This window comes from Stenella coeruleoalba (genome assembly GCF_951394435.1).
Source record: "Stenella coeruleoalba genome assembly, chromosome: 14".
Taxonomy (NCBI): domain Eukaryota; kingdom Metazoa; phylum Chordata; class Mammalia; order Artiodactyla; family Delphinidae; genus Stenella; species Stenella coeruleoalba.
This window is the reverse complement of record NC_137160.1, coordinates 77816503-77836663: the sequence shown is the minus strand read 5'-3', so window position 1 is coordinate 77836663 and position 20161 is coordinate 77816503. Positions and strand designations below refer to the sequence as shown.

Below are 20161 nucleotides of genomic sequence, written 5' to 3'. Positions count from 1 at the left end.
GACCATGATGCTGGCCCGTGTGGACCTCCTGGGGACACTAGGAGGAGAAGGGATGCCTAGCCCCTGAATCAGGTCCTGATGCTGAAACAGCCAGGTCTCGACCTTCCCTGAGAAGGACCCGTTCGTGGCCAGCCTGCCCCGGGGTTGATCACGTGTCCCCCGAGCTCGTCATCCCTCTCGCTGCAGCCTGAACCCCTTGAGAGGGACGTGCAACCCAAACACAGTGAAAAGACCTCCGAGGAGCCCGATAGATCCTGGGGCTATTTTTACGCCCTGTGAATTTGGACTGTGCCCCTGGCAGCAAGAACTCTGAGATGATTAAAAATCTGCCTGGAGTAGCGGTGGAAAAACTTTGTAAGAGAAGATTTCCGGGAAGATTGAGAGTTTTTACTCCAAGACTAGGCTTCCTGAGTCCAGAAGATCTCGCCTCACCTCTCAGATTTGTTGTTTCATGATCCACCTTCCCGGTTCCAGGCTTGGGAGCCACCTCTTTCTGGAAGATGTCCTGGCATGGAAGATTGGGAATCGCGAGATCTCTAAACTGTGAAGTGTGGTACTTCAGGGGCGGTATTTGAAAAGGAGTAGATGGGCCCCTAGAGAGAGAACCTCGAATGTATTCCTTTAAACCGAGATATGGTCCTAACCGCAGGTGGGACCCAAATGCATTTGTCAAGCCCTAGCCCTTGACTGTTATCCCGGGCCAGCTGAGAACTGTCTCTTTGAAAGGATGCACAGTGAGGGCAGAGGGACCCTCAGCCCATCAGCCCGATGGCCACCTGCACCAGCGGAAGTCGGTTAGTGATGAGGGTTTGGCAGCAGTGGGTCAGGAGCCCGTGTTTGGTTGGCGTCATCTCCAAGCTGTTTTCTCAACTCTTCTTCTCTGCCAGGACCCTCACCCAGTGGCTTTTCAGTGCACTCACGCATTTGCTGAGTATCCTCCGTGTGCTAGGCACAGGGCAGACCCAGCCTTGGGTTCGCTCCCCGAGCCCCGCCTGGAACACAAGCCCTTTTCTTGCCCCCTGCAGAAAAGCACATCCATAGGGATGTTGGAGTGGTGGGAAAGTGCACGGGGAAGGGAGGTGTGACGCAGGCCCCCCTGGGACTCTGTGCCGTGATCTATCAGAAAACCTGCCGTCATCGGCGAGTTTTGCACTTTGGTAGGAAACGTCAGTCAGAGCTGCCTGTAACTGATCGTTGTGCTGGAGTTTTAAACAGCTGATAGCAGGAATTGGCAAACTTTCTCTAAAAGGCCAGAGAGTAAATATTTTAGGTTTTGCGGGCCACATGGTCGCTGTCACAGCTGCTCAGCTCTGCCTCTGTAGCTTGTAAGCAGCCACGGATACTATGCAAATCAGTGGGCCTGGCCGTGTGCCAATAAAACTTTATTTATGGACGCCGAAATTTGAATTTCATGGAGTTTTCACTTGTCATGAGATGCTATTCTTTTTTTCCCCGGCATTTTTTTCAACCATATAAAAACTCCTCTTAGTTTATGGGCTGTATAAAAATAGGCAGCATGTGGGATTTGGCCCCCAGGCTGCAGTTCGCTGACCCCGATCTAAAGGTAAGGGTCAGGAGATGTACCTGGGGGAATTACTGCCTCGCTTTCCCCGTGTTTAAGTGCCCAGCTCTGTGCACCGCAGCGTGCCCGGGCAGCCCTCCATCCCAGCAGCTGTGCAGTTGCCCGTGTCTCCCCCCAGGCCCTCAGATGGTGATTTCTCGGGGGGGGGGCCTCCGGGGAGGGGCTGGACTAAACTGCCCTGGGGCCCGGGGCCCCCACGAGCAGGTTGTTGGGAAGCAGAACCCAAGGCTGGGACAGCCATCGTAGGTGAAGTGTGTGCGCAGAAGGGCCGGGTTCCCGAGGGCTGTTGGTAGCAGAAGGGCAAGATTCTGTTCTTAATGCATTTCCGACACCCCCTCGTGGCTCCCGTAGGAACCTGCGCAAGGGGCCCAGCGGCCTGGCTGACGAGATCAACTTCGAGGACTTTCTGACCATCATGTCCTACTTCCGGCCCATCGACACCACCATGGATGAGGAGCGGGTGCAGCTGTGCCGGAAAGAGAAGCTAAGATGTGGGTGTCCCGGGGCCCCTCCCCGGTGCGCACCTGGCCGCCCCCAAGGGGGTGTGGGGGAGGGTCGGGTCAGGTTGCACCAGCCCAGGCCTTGGGGGGGTTGGTCCCGATCTTCACACACAAAGGGTGGCGTTTGCACCTCCCTCTCCTCCGAGGCTGTTGCGTGGCAGCCTCCTTGTTGACACTTCTCAGCAGCTGGTGGTTTTCTGGGAACAGAAAGAGGTGTCAGTGATTGGAAAAGGTTAAGGCCCTTGGTTTGGACAGACCTGGTTCAATCCAGCCCCTTCACTAAGCAGCTGTGTGACCCTGAACCTGACGGTGGGGATGAGGACTGAGCATAAGGATGATTCTGAGGCTGGGTGGGATCTCGGGTGCTTCCTGAAAGTTCCTTTCTTCCCTCCCCTGGCCCATGACTGGCCACTGTACGCAGTTTCACGGGGCGGCCTCTGTGGGGCTCGTCCGTCCCAGAGGAGCCTCTGCTGGCCCTGGGCTCTGAGCAAGTTTAGCTGGGATCGGCCTTGGTGGGGGATGGCACAGAGTCCCAGGGTGGCTTGCGTCACACCTCCCTTCCCCATGCACTTTCCCACGACTCCAGCATCCCTCTCTATCCCACCCGAGCAGCAGCGTCTGCGCAACGTCTGCAGGGACATGTAAACACGGGGCTTGGGCTATACTTAGCTCGGGCTGTGTACTGAGGGTTGTTGGGGGCAGGGCGGTGATGCCTGGTGTCCGCCCGGCTTCCACACTGTTCCAAGGACCAGGTCAAGGGGTGTGAGGGCTGTGGGATGGGACGGACTCTGGTTCAAACCCCCGGCTGCCCCTCCCTTAATGGGGTGGCTGCGGGCAAATGCCTTAGCTTCTGTGAGCTTGGCAGCCCAGTCTGTGAAATGGGCTCAGGGTAGCCCTGGCCTCACGGGGTCATGTGAGGATGAGAGGAAGAGATGTTTGCACAGCGTCGGGCTGGATAAATGCCAGGACCGAGGACTTTTATGAGCCTGAGGCTGAGCTAGGGGGCAGAGAGGTCACCTCCCCTTTAGCTCCTGGCTCTGTTGGGCTGCGGGATGCTGAGTGATGTCTGTAAAGGGACCACGTGATGTCACTAAGAGTGAAATAACCGGAGCGGGTGTGAATGCCCCTCGTACCATCAGGGGCCGGCTCAGGTCAGCCAGGGGCAGGATGTAGGCAGCCGGGTCCGTGATCTGCCACAGGCCTGGGATGACGGCCGCCCTCTGGGTCTGTCAGGAATGACACTTTGAAATAACGCTGAGCTGGCTTCCTGTTAATGAGACTGTCACATCATCTGCACTCACAGTGTGCCAGGCGGTCGCTGGCCCTGGTCCACCAGCCTTAGCTCACCTGGCAACACCATGAGGCAGATGTGTGCTTACTCCCATTTTACTGATGGGGAAGCTGAGGCTCAGAAAAGTTAGGTCACTTGCCCAAGGTCACCCACCAGGAAGTGGTCGGTCTGGCCCCATGGCCTTTGCCCTCTATGGCTTTGGCAGGTTTCCGTTACTGGGGTCTTTTGCTCAGTTTGAGGTAGGGGAAGGTTGGGGGGCGGGGCGACCCGGGCTCCCCCCTGCCTTGCCTGACTCAGCCGCTCTCTCCCCCTGCCACCCCCCAGTTCTGTTCCACATGTATGACTCAGACAGCGACGGCCGCATCACCCTGGAAGAGTATCGAAATGTAAAGTATGCTCCCGCGCCGGCGGGCCCCAGCGCCTCCCCTGCCCTGCGGCCGGGACGGAGGCCCAAGTTCACGGCGTCTCTGCTCCACCGGCAGGTGGTCGAGGAGCTGCTCTCCGGAAACCCCCACATCGAGAAGGAATCTGCGCGCTCCATCGCCGACGGGGCCATGATGGAGGCGGCCAGCGTCTGCGTGGGGCGGATGGTGAGAGCCGCCGGGGCCGGACCCCCAGATCCCTCCCTGCCCCTGCTGACCCCGCCGTGCCGTGCCCTGGTACTAGTCTGTGTTTGTGGAAGGCCCCAGCGGGCAGAGGCTGTGCGTGTCCTGCTCGCCGCTCTAACCGGGCCTGGCGCAGACCACTGCTCACAGGCTAATCGCTGCTTTCCTGTCCCCCCAGAAGACCGGCCCCATGTCCCAACCCCTGGGGGGTCAGGCCAAGCAGGGGAGTCCGGGCTTTGGGGTCTGTAGACCCCACTACGTAGCTCCCTCGGGCCCACAGGCAGTGCCTGGCACAGTGCCAGGCCTGGTTGGCGCACAGCCCGGGCTTGCTCTCATTTAATTATTAATGAGGGGATTTGTGGCCTGGAGGGCAGGGGTCAGCAGGGAGCTCTCTTGAGGGCCCACAGTCTGGGGTCCAGCGAGGAGCTGGGAGCAGCGGGGGGTGACGTGTAGATGAGACAGGAGAGGGGCTGGGCCATCAGGGCTTGTGTGCTGATGAGGGTGGGAGGCTCCGTGCTGACAGAGGCACTTGCAAGGCTGCTACGGTGGCCCAGGCGGAGGGCCGGGCTCGAGCTCTGATGGGGAGGGAGGCGGGTGGGCCACGTGATCAGGAGCTGGGACACAGCTGAGGCTTGTCAGGGTCCCACTGGCGTAGAAGTGGCTGGATCATGTCTCGGAACCGTGCTGTCGGGCCTCCGGTGATGTCGGTGGGTTAGAGCAGGGTTTCTCCGCCCGGCCTTGTTGACACGTGGGCTTGTCCTGGGGTTGCAGGGGCCTGAGCAGCCTCCCTGGCTTCCACCCACTAGATGCCAGTCACCCTCCAAGTCGTGACAACCAACATGTCTCCAGACACGGCCCACCGTCCCTGGGGCGGGGGGCGAAGTCACCCCCCAGTGCAGAACCGTTGGCGCAGAGGGGCACAGGAGCGAACGGTCAGGGCAGTGGTAACTGGCACGTCGTATGAGGGGTCACTGCCGGCTTTTACGTGCTCTGATGGTGCCGTCGTCAGGGTGGGGAGGCATGGACTCTGGCAGGCGCCCCCTGGAGGCTCCAGGCAGCCAGGTGCCCCCAGGGTCACCTGGAGGGTGACCACACAGCGTGTGCAGGCACCGTGCTGGCTTCTTCACGTGCATCGCTTCATAGATTTGTAACCTTGCTTCACTGGTGGGGACATAAAGAATTTTCTGGACTTTGGGGGCAGCGACCTTTTTGCTGCGCTGGGTGGACTCGCTCTTGCAGGGCCGGGTCCACTCCAGACAGCCCCTGACGCAGGGGCTCGGAGCCCCCCGGGAGCCGTGCGGGCAGGCACGTGACCATCTCCTTGGATTTTGTTCCCTGAGGGTTTCGGGTGGTCCCCCTGGGGCCGTCCCCTCTGGCTCCTGTGTATTTATAGTGGCTGCAGCCCCAGACACCATCATGGCTTTGGGGTGACCCCAGCCCAGATGAAGGGGTGTTTTCCTGCTGAAACCTGCTGTCTGTGCCCAGGCCTGTCATCAGGAGATGGCGGGCAGGGGGCTGAGGTCACTTTCTCAGCCTGTATTTCATTTGTCTGCTTCGGGGACCCAGGGAGAGGCTTCTGGCTTTGGCGAAGCCACCCCACTCAGACAGTTAACTGCCGCGGAAAAGGCCGGTGACCTCGGTGGGGAGCGCGGGGATTCCCCTGCCGGGTTGCCCGAGCCAGATTCCCACTTGATTTAATGACAGTCTCCTTCGTTAAATTGCTCCCCGTCCCGCTCCAGTTTCAATTGGCGGCAGTTTTCTTAATTTGCTGTAGTAAAATTGCTGTCAGCTGCTGATCTGCATAAAAGCTGCACAGCCTCAGAAGCCGGGGCTTTCCGGGAGTCCGTGCCGGCTTCCCGGGTGCGCGTCCCGCTCGCCGTGTGCATCTCTCTTTAGGTACGGATCCTCTGTGTGCTCTTAGAGGGTTTTCTTGTGTGATCGTCGACCAGATACACACAGAGGCGCAGGGTGAGGGGTGGCCGAGTCAGTTCACACCCTGTGGCCCCTGAGGACGCTTAACATTTCTGCCCGCACCTCTCACCAAAGACAAATGACGCATCGCCCCGCCGTAACGGACCTCCGAAGCCGGCTGTCGACTGCGGCAGTGAGCTCTTTCCAGGGTGTTTCCCTGGAAACCTTGTTGTGGCTGGAGGCTGGGGCAGCTGTGCTGGGGTCTCAGCCTAGAGCGCTGCCCTGACCCTGCAGCCCCTCCACCCGGTGCCCGCCCTCCAGCCCGGGTCTTGGGCCGGGGGGACCTTATCTATAATTAGCTCCCCTCGCTGCCCTAGGAATCCGGAGTCTCTGGCAGGGAGTGGGCGGCCACTTCTGTCTGTGCCCCTGGGCAGGAAGAGCCGACAGCCCTAGGGACAGGGCTGGCCCAGGCCTTCTAAAAAATTGGTGTTTTTCATAAAATTAAAAAGTATATCCAGGGGACTCCCCTGACGGTCCAGTGGTTAAGACTTCGCCTTCCAGTGCAGGGGGTGCAGGTTAGATCCCTGCTCGGGGAGCTAAGATCCCACATGCCTCTTGGCCAAAAAACTAAAACATAAAACGGAATGTTGTAACAAATTCAATAAAGACTTTAAAAATGGTCCACATCCAAAAAAAAAAAAAAAAAAAAAAGTATATCCAAAATTAGATTAAGAACAGAACCCACCTCTGGGAGCTGTTGTGAGGTTTGCATCAGTTCGTGGTAATAACGTTTGTAAAGTACACACGGCAAGTGCTCAGAGAGCGCCTGCCGACGTTTTCTTAAATACACGTAGGAACAAATCTCCAAGCGGTACAGAAAGAGAAGTGCGTCTTTCTTGGCCCTCCTCCCATCGGCCCTGGTCCTTTTCCCTAAAGGGAACTGCCCTTGATGGTGTTATTCCTGACACAGACCGACGTGTACACGTGTGTCTTTCGGTTCTGACTCACTCAAAGTGGCACTGAACTGCCGCAGCTCGCTCTCCCCCCTGCTGACCCCACAGGTCCGCGGAGCAGGTGGCAGCCGTCTGCTTAGTGATGTAGGACAGAATCTGCAGCCATCTTTCTGCTCCTTGTTTGTTTTTTTCCCCCGTGTATGTATCTTGGAGCCTTTTCCATATCAGCAGGTCTAGATCGACCCCTTCTTCGTGGTAACCAGTAGCCAGGGCGACCACGATTTATTTGGCTGGTGTTGTATTGACGGGCAGTGGGGTGTCAGCCCAGCTTTCACTGTCACAGAGGGCGCCGTGGGGACTTGGTCTTAGCACCATGGGCAGGAGCCCCATTTATCGTCTCATGTGTGTGCAGAGACTGGCACTGCCAGTGACTTGGCAGGTGGGAGGCTCCTGGGCTGGATGTTATCAGGGTGACTCACTTGGCCCTTTCCCCAGTGTCTGGAGTGCAGGTCGGCCCAGAACTGGTCTTACCAAGGCTGGTTTGAGGAGGCAGGACCAAGAAATGGCAGGAGGTGTCTGCTGGTGGCCGTACTGTTGGGAAGTGGCGGGAGGCGGCTGTGCCGGGTGGAGCGAGCCCTGCCTCTGTGCCCACCCTCTTCCTTTCCCACCCTCATCTGACCTGTCCTCCCTGGGGGGGGTGGGGGGTGGCCCTGGTGAGCCTGCACCACCTTCCGTCCCACCGTCGAGCCAGTGAAGGAGACGCTGGAGTTCAGGGCGACCAGCCTTGAGCTGGAGGCGAACAATCCAGAATGTTCTCCCCATTCTCATGATTCTACCTAAATGGCCCCAGCCTTCTGTGTTGCAGGGTGGGGGGAAGATGGAGAGTCTCCAGGCAGAAGCCCCTCACTGCACCCTGTGCTCTGTCCCCAGGAGCCTGACCAGGTGTACGAGGGCATCACTTTCGATGACTTCCTGAAGGTGGGTACCTGGGGGTGGGGGTGGGCACGGGGGCTGTGCTGGGGCCTTGAGGGGGCCCCTGCTGGTCAGGAGATGGGCGTCTCTGTGGAAAGGGGTCAAGCCTGGGTGTGGCCTTTGAAATAGTTTAAACTGGTTTTACTTATTTTTATTGGAAGGGTGATGATAGGTATACACGGTCAGAACAACTAAGCAAGTGCAAAAGGGCCTGTGAGGAAAACTCCATTTTTCTCCCCCCCTCCTCAGAAGCACCCTGTTGACAGTTGGAGCCAGGGTTCTGGAATGTTCTGTGCCTGTAGAGACCTGCCCTTCACAGAAGCACACCCTGGTGTTGACCGCGTGTGCTTCTGCCTTGGGGCTCGCAGCCCATGCTGCTTGTCTGGCTTCCCACCTTCCACCCTTGTTAGTGGACATTCAGGCCTCCCCCAGCCTTCACTGCTACAAACCTGCTCGCAGGCTGGGAACTGGGGCCCCTCGCTGCTCTGACAGGCAGATCCCTGTGGCAAGGAGTCGAGCCCCCCATGCTCTGCCCGTGCTTTGGCCCTGAGCATCCCAACAGCGGTGTCCCCGAGCCCCTTCCAGGAGGCGAGGAAGATGGGAAGTCAGGGGGACGATACCCAGGGTGGCCCCCTGGCCGGCCGCCGACTCTCCGGGCGGCCCCTAGGGAAACGGGCCTGTCCCTGGGTTGGGGCCGGGGACTCTGGTGAGCTGAGGGGCAGCTCGGCTGGGCGCTCCCCCAAAGTCTGCGCCGCCAACCTGGCCAGTCATGGCAAGAGGAAGGGGGCGGGCGGCACAGACCTGGGCCTGAGGGAGAGACCTGAAGGGCCTACTGGGCCAGAGGACAGGCGCCCCATGCCCCCGCCGCCCCCAGGGCTGGGCAGGGCAGGCAGACTGGGAGCGCCTGAGCTGCCGTCGGTGCCACAGGCCACCTTGGCTTGTTCTGAGGTCTGCGCTCCAGAAAAGTGATGACACCCAAGCAAGAACCAGAATAAGGAGTTAGAAGATCAGGGAGGCCAGGGAAGGTTAGGGAGGAGGGATGGCTGCTTTAAGCCAGAAGATAGGATGAAATCCAATTTTGGCCTCAGAAACCAAGCTTCTTCCCCAGAAGGCCGCCCCCGCCGCTGCCCCGCCTCTAGTGTTCCCAAGGCCGTTGCCTCTGCACCGTGGGACTTTTTCCTGACCAGCCGGCCCATCCCATTCTCTGAGCCCCACCACTAGCCTCTTGACACCTGGCATCACCCGGCCTTTGGCAGAAACCACCCACCCTGGCATCCAGGTATCTTCTCCTGGGAACATCTTGTTCACCTAACAAGGAAAGCACCTGGCGGACCGTAGGCATGTGACAGTGACAGGAAATGTGCTGAGGCCTCCCTGCCACTTGGGTGCCCACAGGGCTCTGCTTTCCCCAGCCTCAACGCTGTCCCTGGAGATGTTGAGGGCGACAGCTTGAGAGTTTGAAGTTCTTACATAAGCAGGGAGACAGTGACAAGTCACTGCCCACCACGTCCCTCCGTTCCTGTTTGCATCCTGCCCGCCATCTCTCCATCTGTGGTCCTCCTGGGCCCCGAGTGGCCAAGGAGCTGGCGGGCGCACAGTCCTGCCCGCGCTGGGGCTTCCTAGTGTGGCAGATACAGGGTCTGGTGGCCTGAGTGTCCGCTAGGGCCCTAGCCAGGATGGACCGTGATGGCAGTGCCAGTAGCAGGTATGTGGTGATGGATGTGGGCTTTGGCAGAAATTACCTTTCCTGGGCATGAGCCTTGTCTGTCTGGAACACGGTGACCTCCTATCCCTGGGAAGACCTAACTGTTGTGACCTTTTAATTTATAATGATGGCTTAATGAAACCTTATAATTGCACAGCCCTTAACAGTTTATAAACCGCTTCCGTGCATGATTCCCCTGGAGCCCCCAAAACATTCCGTGAACGGGCAGCACAGGTGGTGGTCTCGACACTTTTCTGGTGGAAAGGAGGTTTAGTGGGCTTAAGGAATTTGCATGAAAATCATAGAGCCTGAAGTGGCGGGTGGGATTCAAGTGACTTCAGCTAAGAGCTTGGATTCAGTACTTAATAATAACTTGCTGTGACAATCCATAAAGAATCCAAATGTCAGCCCAATTAACCAGCAAAAAGGCAGATGGAAGTTTCTCTTCCACGCTTCGCACTGGATTCCACCTGCGGGAGCTTCTCAGTGGGTGGCGGAGGAGGGCGGGTGGGAATGTGGCCGAGGACTCCGGTGGGGATGCCCGCTCACACTGCTCCGTCTGTTCCAGATCTGGCAGGGGATAGACATCGAGACAAAGATGCACGTCCGCTTCCTTAACATGGAAACCATCGCCCTGTGCCACTGACCGCCCCTCCCCCATGGAGAACCCGCACTTGGACCCGGGCAGCGAGGCCCACGGGGGCCCTTTTGCTACAGCTTTTGTAAATAGTCAACATCCCTCGCTCATCTCTTTTTCCCGCAGGGTATGGTACATGGGGCTTTGCTGTTTTTATCTCCAATAAAATAGAAAAAGGGTTTGTTAATGAACCTGGCTCCTGTCTGTTCCCCACGTCCATGCACGTGGCCTGGCCGTTTGGCGGCCCGAGGCTGGCTGACTATATGAGGAGCAAGGGGCAGCAGCAGCAAGTCTTCAGAGACTGGTTTGCAAGCGGATTTATTTTTCCCTTCCTTTCTGGTTTATTGTGGGTTAAATATTTGCTGTTTTCCCCGCATGAGTGCTGGGAATTCACCTGCCTTCGCAAGCCTAGGCAGGAAAGTAAGGAGAAGCAGCTCCTCACTCCATGGGGGCCGGGACTTGGGGGGGGCGGGGGGGGGGCTTCCTTGGTGCCACGACCGGATATTCAGACCCAAGGAGGAGACAAGTGGAGCTGAGCCTGGGCCAGCTGCAGTGAGGGCCCGAGCTCGCCCCATGTTGCTGGGGCCGCCAGCGGTCCGGGCCTGGCGGGAACAGGCTGGGTGTGCCCTGCGGCCCTTCCTCAGGATGGGGGCCGGCTGCATGGTCTGCACTCCACTGTCCCCAGCGCAGCAGCAGCAGGGGAGGTGACTGCCCCAGGTAGCATCTCCCACAACTCCCGTTGTCACCTTCCAGCAGTGGGGTTTGAGGGGAGGAAGAAACAAAGGTCATTCATCTCGGTTGGTGGCAGTAGCCCATGAGTCAGCAGAGGGCTGGCAGTCGGTGGTGCCCTGGTGACCTGCTGACTCACTCGGGAGAGCTGCCATCACCGTGGTCACTGGTCACTGTTTACATTCCAGGCTTGTTGCTTTCATCAACACTCACTGGGAGGCACCTTCCTAGCCTTCCAGAAAAGTTCCCCTGATAATTGTTCCCCTGATAATTAGCTATTGCTATTATTTGCATTCTTGAATTTGTAATTCAGTTTTGATATTAAGTGTGCTTTATCTATCTTATACCCACATGGTGTGGGGTTCAGAATGTAACAGGCGCCCCCTGGAGTCTTCATCCGATGCCCAGCACCTGGTCTTCCCTTCCCTGAGGCAGTCATGATGGTCCTTCCTCTGACATCCGCCCCCACCCCCCAGCTGTGTTGTGCACACGTTGCTTAGGACGGGATTAACGTCAGTTTTCAAAAGCCAGCAGGCGTCCCGAGGGCGGCAGTGGAGCTGAGAAACCCTCATCATTTAGACAGAGCTGGCGCGGGCATCCCTCCCTAGTGAGCCTGCGGTGGACCAGGCTGGGCCTCCGACCCCAGCCATGCCTGAGGAACGCCAGTCTCCATGATGCGCCTGACAGGCGGCCAGGGGCAGCGCGGCCCCATTTCTGGTAAGTAGAGAGCGGTCTGAAGTCACTTCTAGAGCTCTGCTTTTTTTAACTTTTTTAAAATTTTTATGTTTTAACTCGAAGTATAGTTGATTTACAATGTTGTGCTAATTTCTGCTGTACAGCAAAGTGACTCAGTTATACATATATATATATATATATATATATATATTCCTTTTTTAATATTTTCCATTATGGTTTATCCCAGGAGATTGGATGTAGTTCCCTGTGCTACACAGTAGAATCTGCTTCTTATTTAGACTAGTGCTTAATTCCACAAATATTTTGACATTTTCAAAGCAGTAGGTCAGGGCCAAGGCTGTGCTGCTTACTCTCCAGGTGCCGGCAATGGGGTGGGAAAGTGGGATGTGATTGCCCTCCCCACTCCCCCCCTTCTCCTGCTGCTGGGATCAGTTGCTCACACCCCTGGGTGCCTGGCTGCCCACGGAAGAAATTTAGAAAGGACTGGTGTGGAGAGATCTGGTCCTGTTTAGGTGCTGGTTAGCTATCGTCCAGGACGGGTCTCCAGTGAGACCCCTGCAGCCTGGCAGAAGCGTGCGTCCCCGTGCCCTCCCCTGCCCCGCACTACTGCCAGGGACCCGTGGAGTTACAGAGCAGCACGGACTGCTGGTGTGGCCACGGTAGGCTGGATTTTCTGGGATTCTCCCAATTTGCTTCCATTTTCTTCTCAACAAAGGCAGTTCATTAATGTAAAGTGTTTTTATAAGTAATAGATCTTCCATCAGCCCCCCTGCAGAGCCTGCGTTTGGGAGACATGGCCACTGTGGGCACAGGCAAGCGTTTGCCCTTGTTCAGACCACCGAGGGCCGGCCTCGTGTCTTTGAAGCTTTGAGCATCCGCTTACCTAAACTAATTAAAATGAGATTTATTCAGCCTGAGCCCAGTCCATACTGCTCAAAACCAAGCTGTTTGTTCACCGTCACTGAGGATGTCATCTAATCGGCAGGGTTGGGGCTCATTTCCACCAGAGGGCGGGCCAGAGTCCGCCTGGGGCTCCCTCGCCGGCTCCCAGGGCACTGTGTGCGTGACGTGTTTTCACTCATTTGGTGGTTCCGGGAGTGATGGGGTCAACTATTAGTTGGTGCGGACCTGCTCCTAGGAAGGGTGGTTATTCCCCCCAGTCTGCTGGCCTTTGATTAGAAAGAACGAGGGTCACTGCTCTGGGTACGCATCTCAGGACGGCTGTCTGGGCAGTGCGGTCTGCAGAGGCTGGAGGCTGGAAGCTCGGAAACAGCCCCTTACCGGCCGGACTGGTGGGCGTGCCCAGGAGGGGCTTTCTGGCTGCAGAGACCCTGAGGGAGTGTAGCACCTTCCCCCCATCTGAAGCAGCCTGAAGCAGGTGATGTTTGTTCTAAAAGTTGAGAAATTAACAAATGCACTTGTTTTACAGCTTTCCTTTTTTTTTTTTTTTTTTTTTTGCGGTACGCGGGCCTCTCACTGTTGCGGCCTCTCCCGTTGCAGAGCACAGGCTCCGGATGCGCGGGCTCAGCGGCCATGGCTCACGGGCCCAGCCGCTCCACGGTATGTGGGATCTTCCCGGACCGGGGCACGAACCCGCGTCCCCTGCATCGGCAGGCGGACTCTCAACCACTGCGCCACCAGGGAAGCCCCGGTTTTCCTTTTATTAGGAATTATATCCCTGTGACTAATCAGTGCTAAGTCAAATATCTGAAGTCAGTGCTTCGAGGGCATCAGGCTGTGTGTGTGGGTGGAGGACACGGGGAGCAGGGACAGTGCAGCCTGCGGGATGAGGGTGAGGTCACCTCTCTCCATGTTCTCCACCCGTTTCCCAGGAATTGGGTTGAAAGCATATCACCAAGGGGAAAAGTTACCAGAACTGGGCTTTTGGCCGTTAAAAGAATACGGCAGTTTGACACAAACACGCCAATTTGGTAGGTTTACAAAAGGGCTGTGTAATGGAAATCTACTACGAGCAGCTCAGGGGAGAGCTGCTGCAGCCACGTTAAACATGAATTATGGATAAGGGAACGCAGTAAGATGACAGCAGCTTCCAACTGTGGCCAAGCATCCTCTGAGGGAACGACTTGCTGCTAGACTTTAGCAAAACCATTGCATTTTTTCTGATCCCAGGCACTGCAAGTTCTCCATGTGCGTCATGTATGGATCGGACCCCTGTCCCTGAGCAGCTGAACCCGTCTCCACTGCCTGTGGTTCACCAGGCCGGAGCTGAACTGCGGGCGGCACAGTGACTGACGCAGGCTGATGGGGAGTTAAAGACACAAGTTGCCTTGGCAAGGGTTCTGCAAACACCTGCTTTGCAAGCTGTCCTCCCACACAGCGACCTTGGGAAGGCCTTGGAGGGTTGCGTGGGAGGGGCCGGGGTTTTCACCATGACTTCCCAGGGCGTCAGTGTTGCCTTTGTCTCCAGGCTCTTCTGGAATCAGTGAACAAGTACCAGCAGGGATTCGGCAGCGGATGAACTTGGCCCCAGCAGGACTGAGGACTCTGACGGGCACACGGCGGCTGCTCTTCCTTCTAATCTGCATGTTGACCAAGTGAGCAAGGGGCTAGGTTTCTGGTCTTTACCCCAGGAGTGGCCCAAGGGGCAGCAGTAAGGCTGGAGGATGTGCCGAGCAGCAGTTTACGGCCGCCTCCATCTTAGAGAAACGAGGCGGCTGCGTTAGTGTTAGCACCGGGCGAGGGGACAGGAGAACAGTGGTGGGGCGGGGGGGCGCCTGCCCTCCCTTCCTAGGGGATGAAAAGGTCCCCGGCACAGAGCTTCTGCCTGGAAGCCCTTGCCCACCATCAGAGGCAGAGAGCAGGCTGGCACCCGCATGGCACAGGCCGGAGCCCAGCGAGAGGGGCTGTGCCGTTGCCCATCCCAGGCAGCCTCCGTCCAAATCGCTGCATTGCCCACTGCAGCAGCCAGGGAGCCATCTGGCCTGGCCGCTGGTGAGGTGGGCAGGTCTGCGAGGCTCAGGGCGCTGCAGACGGGCGGCCAGCACCACACGCTCCCGGCTGCCACAGCTGCTGCCCAGAGCAAAGGTCCGAGTCGGGAGAGCCAGCCGGCCCCCGCCTCAGCCACTCTCGTAGACCTGCCCGTCCTGACAGGCCGTGGACGGCCTTAAGGCGAAGGCTGTGCCCCTACCAGGAAACCGTTTCTCTCCGAGCTGAGCGAAGTTGGTTTGCAGTGACCGGCGTTTGTCATTTGAATGCAGAGTGGGACGCGCTATCCCCTCAAACGCGGGCCTCTGGTTCCCAGGAGGGGTACGGAGGACTTCATCCTGCGGTGGTCAGCTCTCCTGCACAGAAAGGACCAAAACTCCACTGTTGGGGACATTCAGTTTTTCCTCGAATCAGCTGAATCTGGGCAGCCTTGGTAGGGGAGGTGTTGCTGGCCCTAGGGTGTCTCTGCAAATGGATTATTGCCTGGGCTGCAAAGCACAGCCTAGCGGCCGCTTGGAGAACCTCATGACAGAGCCATACTTCCTCCCAGAAAATGCCCTGATGCACAATTTCACATATGGTTGTGTGGGTTTCTTGGATCCTGGGCTAGGAGGCCCTCTAATAGTGGTTCTGGGAAAAACTATTCAACATGTCAGGTGAGATTTCCAGGGTGGGGGGAAGCTGGTAAAGTGGTATGCCAGGGGACTGTCACCACACACCTTGCCAGGGTGACAAGTAATATCAGCAATAAATACATTTAAAAAATTTAATACTAGAACCAACATGGACATGTTATAAAGCAGAAAACAAAGTCATACAATGTTTTAAGACAGGGCAGAGATTTCTGGTGTTTGGCCCTCTGGCTCCCCCAGCGGCATATCTGAGTCTCTTCTGTCTTTAGGGGAGACATGGGGCCCGAGTTTGAAAAGCAGAAGAGATACAGAAGAAAAGGAGACGATAAGTCAACTAAGAAGTCAGAACTTGCAAAGAAGCTCCCACAAAATAGCCAACGGAGACCAAGGTAAGATGGGGTGAGCAGATGGGGGTGGACATGGGCCAAGATTTTTTTAAGCCACTGGTAAATGTTGGTTCATAAAGGAACTTTGATCCTTTCCCCATCAGGCTATTTCTTCCAGAATGTAAGGTTTAAAGCAAAAAACACTGACTGAAAGTGGTGTGCTTGGAGATTATTTGGGTCCAATAAACCTCCTTCACAAAACCCAGGTGGTTTCCGTGAATGGGAGATGTTATCAACAGGCTGGGAGGAAAAACCCCATGCTTGTAACATTTACACTGGACCAGCAGTTGGCAGTGAATGAAAGTAGTTTAAAACTGTTTTTACTTTCAGTAAAATTTTTCTGGGTCGAATTTCTTTTGAACTCTTCCATTACTCTTAATTCCTGCAAAGCTAGGAGGGAGAATGTATCTGCAAAATGAACTGTGAAATGAGACTGGAAGGGGCTACTTCTTGAAAGGAAAAATAAACTTTCCGCAGTGGTCCAGTTGCATTAAGACTGTGAGAGGTGAAAACCGTATAAAGCGAGGTCACTAGGGGGTCAGAGCAGCACAAGGCAGCGAGCGTAAATAAAGTACGTACTCCATTTGCCCACTGCACGTTGGCTTCGTTTATGAAGTAACTGGGTTTTCTGAAAGGAAGCAGAAAACCCTCCTGACACAGCTGCCTTCCGGGGAAGGCAGCCTGAAGGAAAGCAGTGCTCTCGGGACTGAGGGGATGGTTCCCGGTCGCGGCTCTCTATGTGGCTCTGTCTAGTTGGATGTGGATTTTTTTATGACTGAGGATCTTAATTTGAAAAACCTTCCAAAACCCTCACGACTCAAAAAGTTGTAGGACTCTGCGTAGTGGTGTATTTCCCAACTGCGTACGCTTGTGAACAACAGGAAAGCTTCACTTCGCTCTTGGATCGGGGGGAAGTGAGGAAGTGATTCCCATGCTGAAAATACTCGGTTTGTCCCTTGTGCCTTTTTTTTCCTTTATCAAGAGTCGTATATTTTGTCTTTCCAAAAACCTGCTTTCCGCTTTGCTTTATGATCAACTTCACTATTTGTTGGTTTTCTAGTTCATTAAAGTATTTTTATCCTTTTTTAACTCCTTTAAAGAAGGATTTAACTCCTTCTTTCTACTTTGTTTTTCTGTCTTATTTTCTATAAAGTCATGACGTCTCCCCGCCCATTCGGGCCTCGTCCCCTGGGTCTTGGTGTTCAGTGCTTCCACTATTACCCTGGTCTGGAGAGTTTCTATTTTCCATTTTTCTTTCCCTGTTTAAAACCAAGTTAATTCAGGAGTGCCTGGGGCTTCCAGGTGTATGTTTTTGTTTAGCTTTTTGTTGATTTCTAATTGTACCACATTGGGACTGGGGGCACCGGATTGGACCTGTCTGGTATTGCTCTTTGTGTAATCTGAGATCTTCCTTGTGGCCTTCATACATGGTCATTTTTTATGCATGTTTTGTGGGTATTTGAAAAGGGACAGAATCCTACCTACATCCATCGTGTCACGCTTATAAATTAAGTAAATCCGCCGCATCACCCAGCATGGGCATGGATTTTGTTTCTCTGAGTAGTTGTCAGTTTTCTGCTTTGCTGTTTTGAAGGTACAGTAGACGGCGGCTGCTGCTCACAACAGTCTAAATCGTGAGTAACGCAAGGCTTTGCCCTCTTAATCCTTGGAAACGGAAGCTAGTTATCACACGGAAGCGGCCTCTCGTGCTGCCCCGTGTTAGCTCGGTGGTTGAACGTAATGGTCCCTCCGCGTTCTCCCCTTCTCAGTCTCTACTCCAGAACCCATCACCTTCCACCCCACGCGGAGGATGGGTGTTTACGGTACGTAGAAAGTGTCTACTTTGTATCGTGCATTGCAGACACAATAGTCAGCAAAACAGTTATTAATGAAGTAGTTGTATAAATATATAATTATAACCATGTTAAAATCTACCAGGAAAAAGCACTGCTCTCCCAGGTTGGGTGATGGTGTCAGAGAAGACGACCCAGAGATGGTCTCAGATCCAGATCCAAGGGCTCAGAGACTAGCATGTCCAAAGGCCCCCAAAGAAGCAAGGGTTTGGAGACAGGAAAGAGGATGAGCAGGGGTGCAGAAGGGCCTTTCTCAGAGCTGGAGCAAGGGCTGTGTGTAGTGTACAGAACGATGTGGGGAGGTCCCAGCTTGGGCCCGGGCGACACTCCTGAGACAGGTGGGGAGCAGATGCAGGGCTGCGGTGGAGGAGCGTGGGGGAAGGAGGTACAAATCTGAGCCATCAGTGTGTGGTACTGAAAGCCCTGAGTGAGAGTGAGAACAGAGTAAGATGAAACGAGCCCTGACAAACGCAGCTGGAGAAAAATGAATTGGCAAAGGAGAAAAGCAAAGGCAGTAGAGGAAGATGTGGGGGTCACATAAGCGCACCCTGCAGTTGCTTTTTTCCCCCAACACTTAAAACCTAGTGAGGTGCTCCTCTGTAGTTCTAAAATACACAGAATTGGTTCTTCCCATGTTTCTCCCAGCTCCCAAATGAGACAGTTCTCTAACTGTTGTCACAGGGAAAAGCAAGCACCAGGTCATAGTTGTAACCCGGTATGGTGTCGCAGGACGAACGGCAGATGGGCACAGTGCTCTGAAAGGCCAGCCGGTCCACTGCAAACTCGTAGGCCTGGATCAGCCCCCGGTGTCTAGAGAAAGCACAGAGACGGCGGCAGGGTCAGTCCTGGTCCCCAGCCCCCCAGTGACTTCTGTCTTTGCAGCAGGGACGTGCTGGAGACAGGAGAGCGAGTCATCGTGACACACGTCTGCTTCAGCCCCACAGTGCGTTATGGACGCTCCAGATCCCGCGACTAGAGACCAACAGGTGAGCAGACAAGTTTGATGGAGGGAACTGAGTGCTGGGAGGCATCTGTCTGAACAGGGAGGCAGGAAGGGTCAGCCTCAGGGAAGGCCTCACACGAGGCTGCTTGGAAGCCAGGCCAGTAGTAATCAGAAAGGGTCCCGGGCTTCCCTGGTGGCGCAGCAGTTGAGAGCCCGCCTGCCGATGCAGGGGACACGGGTTCGTGCCCCGGTCTGCTTTGCCTCTGTCACTGGTATTCAACACCACAGGTCCCTAAGCCTTTTGTCTTGGGCTCTTGGCACGTGTGGCCTCCATCCCAGCCCCCTGTAGCGTCCTGCTGAAGTGCCTGAAACGCACCCAGCACGGGTTGTTGGCTGATACCATCCTGCCCGCATATACATGTATGCTCCTGACTTCTATGAAAAGAGCAGCTAAGCCTGAGGGTACCATCCTGTACGGACCAATGTGGCCTGGGATGTTCTATTAATAAAATCAAGCTAAGAGTGTCTCGTCTGAACTCCTACAAACCTGGACCAACCCAGCCCAAGCACTGACCTCCGGTGGGTGACGAAGTTGTCCAGGTCGGCGTTGCGCACCACCCTCTCGTAGGGCACGTGGGCTGTGATGAGGCTGTGGCAGTTGAAGGAGATGTGCCGCACGGGGTGTCTGGAACAGATGGGAGAGAACGCTTGTCAAGGTTAAGTCCACTGGAACTCAGCACATCCCACCTTTGCTGCTTTGGTCTCGGAAGTCTGGAGCTGCAAAGGACTCTAGAACCACCTAAGCCAGCTTTTTCTTTTACAGAGGAGGAAACCGGGCCCCCAGAGGGGCAGTGTCTGCCTCAGTTCCCAAAGCTAGCTGGAGAAGGCCCCACGCCAAGCCTACTCTGTAAACACGTCTCAACATCCCTGTGCTCACTGGCTGATGCCCTAACACCTTGGTGCGTTGGGACACAGAGGACAAACAACCTGAGACAATTCGGACACACGCAGTGGAGAACAGCGCCATTTCTGCCCCCCCGGCTGGCCGGCCCTGGGCGAGTCACTCCAGCTCTCCGAGCCAGGTTCCCCAGCGGCAGGCTGTGTTGAGCGGTGCCCTACATAGGCCCGCCAGTCCTGAAGTCAGAGGCTACAAATGATACGTGTACTCTGGGTTGTGAAAGCCATTCAGAAAGTTTTGGAACAAAATGGCTTGAAACCTATGTAGCAAAGGCTTTTGTTCATTCTAAAAACTTTTTTCCAGCGGAGCACTGAGCCAGGAGACACAGGATAAGAAAGATGTCTAATGCAAGCAGATGCCTGCCATCAGAGGGATTCCCAACTGTTAAGAAGGTGAGATCCATTCCCACAAAAAATAACCAGTGTTTCTAGAGCACAAGAGGAGACACAGAATTCAGCACTTGGCAGCAGGAACAGGAGACTGCAGCACGGACTGCAAAGGCAGCCAGGCCGCTGCAGAAGGGCGGAGGGTGGCACGGAGGGGCTGAGGAGGAGTCCCTTCAGGCTGAGCCACGGCTGTGCCAGAGGCAGGGACAGGCGTCTTGGCCACAGCAGAGGATTCTTTCAAGAGGGGTGCCTGAGTCCAGGGTTTGCAGCACCAACTGGAGAAAGTGTGGCTGGAGGACTTCGCTCAGGGCCCAGTGAGGCAGGAGGGATGGAAAACAAAGCCGCGAGGAGGACAGGGAAGGGAGAGTGGGCTGGGGAGGGCAGGAGACCGAGCAACAGCGGGACCAGAGCTTGAGAGGGAATCAGGCCCACCAGCACGCTGTGCCGCGAGGACGCGCGTGAGCACGAGAACCCGG

The 20161-nt window shown here is 55.8% G+C and overlaps 2 protein-coding genes across 3 annotated transcripts in view; one reads left to right on the top strand and one right to left on the bottom strand.

Moving 5' to 3' along the window:
* The window catches only part of TESC (tescalcin), a 63168-nt gene extending 52624 nt beyond the window's left edge, over positions 1–10544 (top strand). Inside the window, exons 4-8 of the mRNA XM_079943320.1 lie at positions 1934–2073; positions 3698–3759; positions 3856–3963; positions 7773–7820; positions 10088–10544. Coding sequence (XP_079799446.1) covers positions 1934–2073; positions 3698–3759; positions 3856–3963; positions 7773–7820; positions 10088–10165 — 436 coding nt within the window. The 3' untranslated portion in view covers positions 10166–10544. The remainder of the gene's footprint in view (positions 1–1933; positions 2074–3697; positions 3760–3855; positions 3964–7772; positions 7821–10087) is intronic.
* A 4268-nt stretch (positions 10545–14812) lies between these two features.
* Positions 14813–20161, bottom strand: part of FBXW8 (F-box and WD repeat domain containing 8) — a 114198-nt gene continuing 108849 nt past the window's right edge. The window contains exons 10-12 of one of the 2 annotated variants that reach the window (XM_079941911.1): positions 18916–19026; positions 18094–18208; positions 14813–14883 (exon numbers count right to left, since the gene is read on the bottom strand). In XM_079941911.1, the coding sequence (XP_079798037.1) occupies positions 14875–14883; positions 18094–18208; positions 18916–19026 (235 nt within the window). In that variant the 3' untranslated portion in view covers positions 14813–14874. Of the gene's footprint in view, positions 14884–15279; positions 18209–18915; positions 19027–20161 lie in introns of those variants that run through there. The other variant, XM_079941910.1, reaches the window with a different exon arrangement.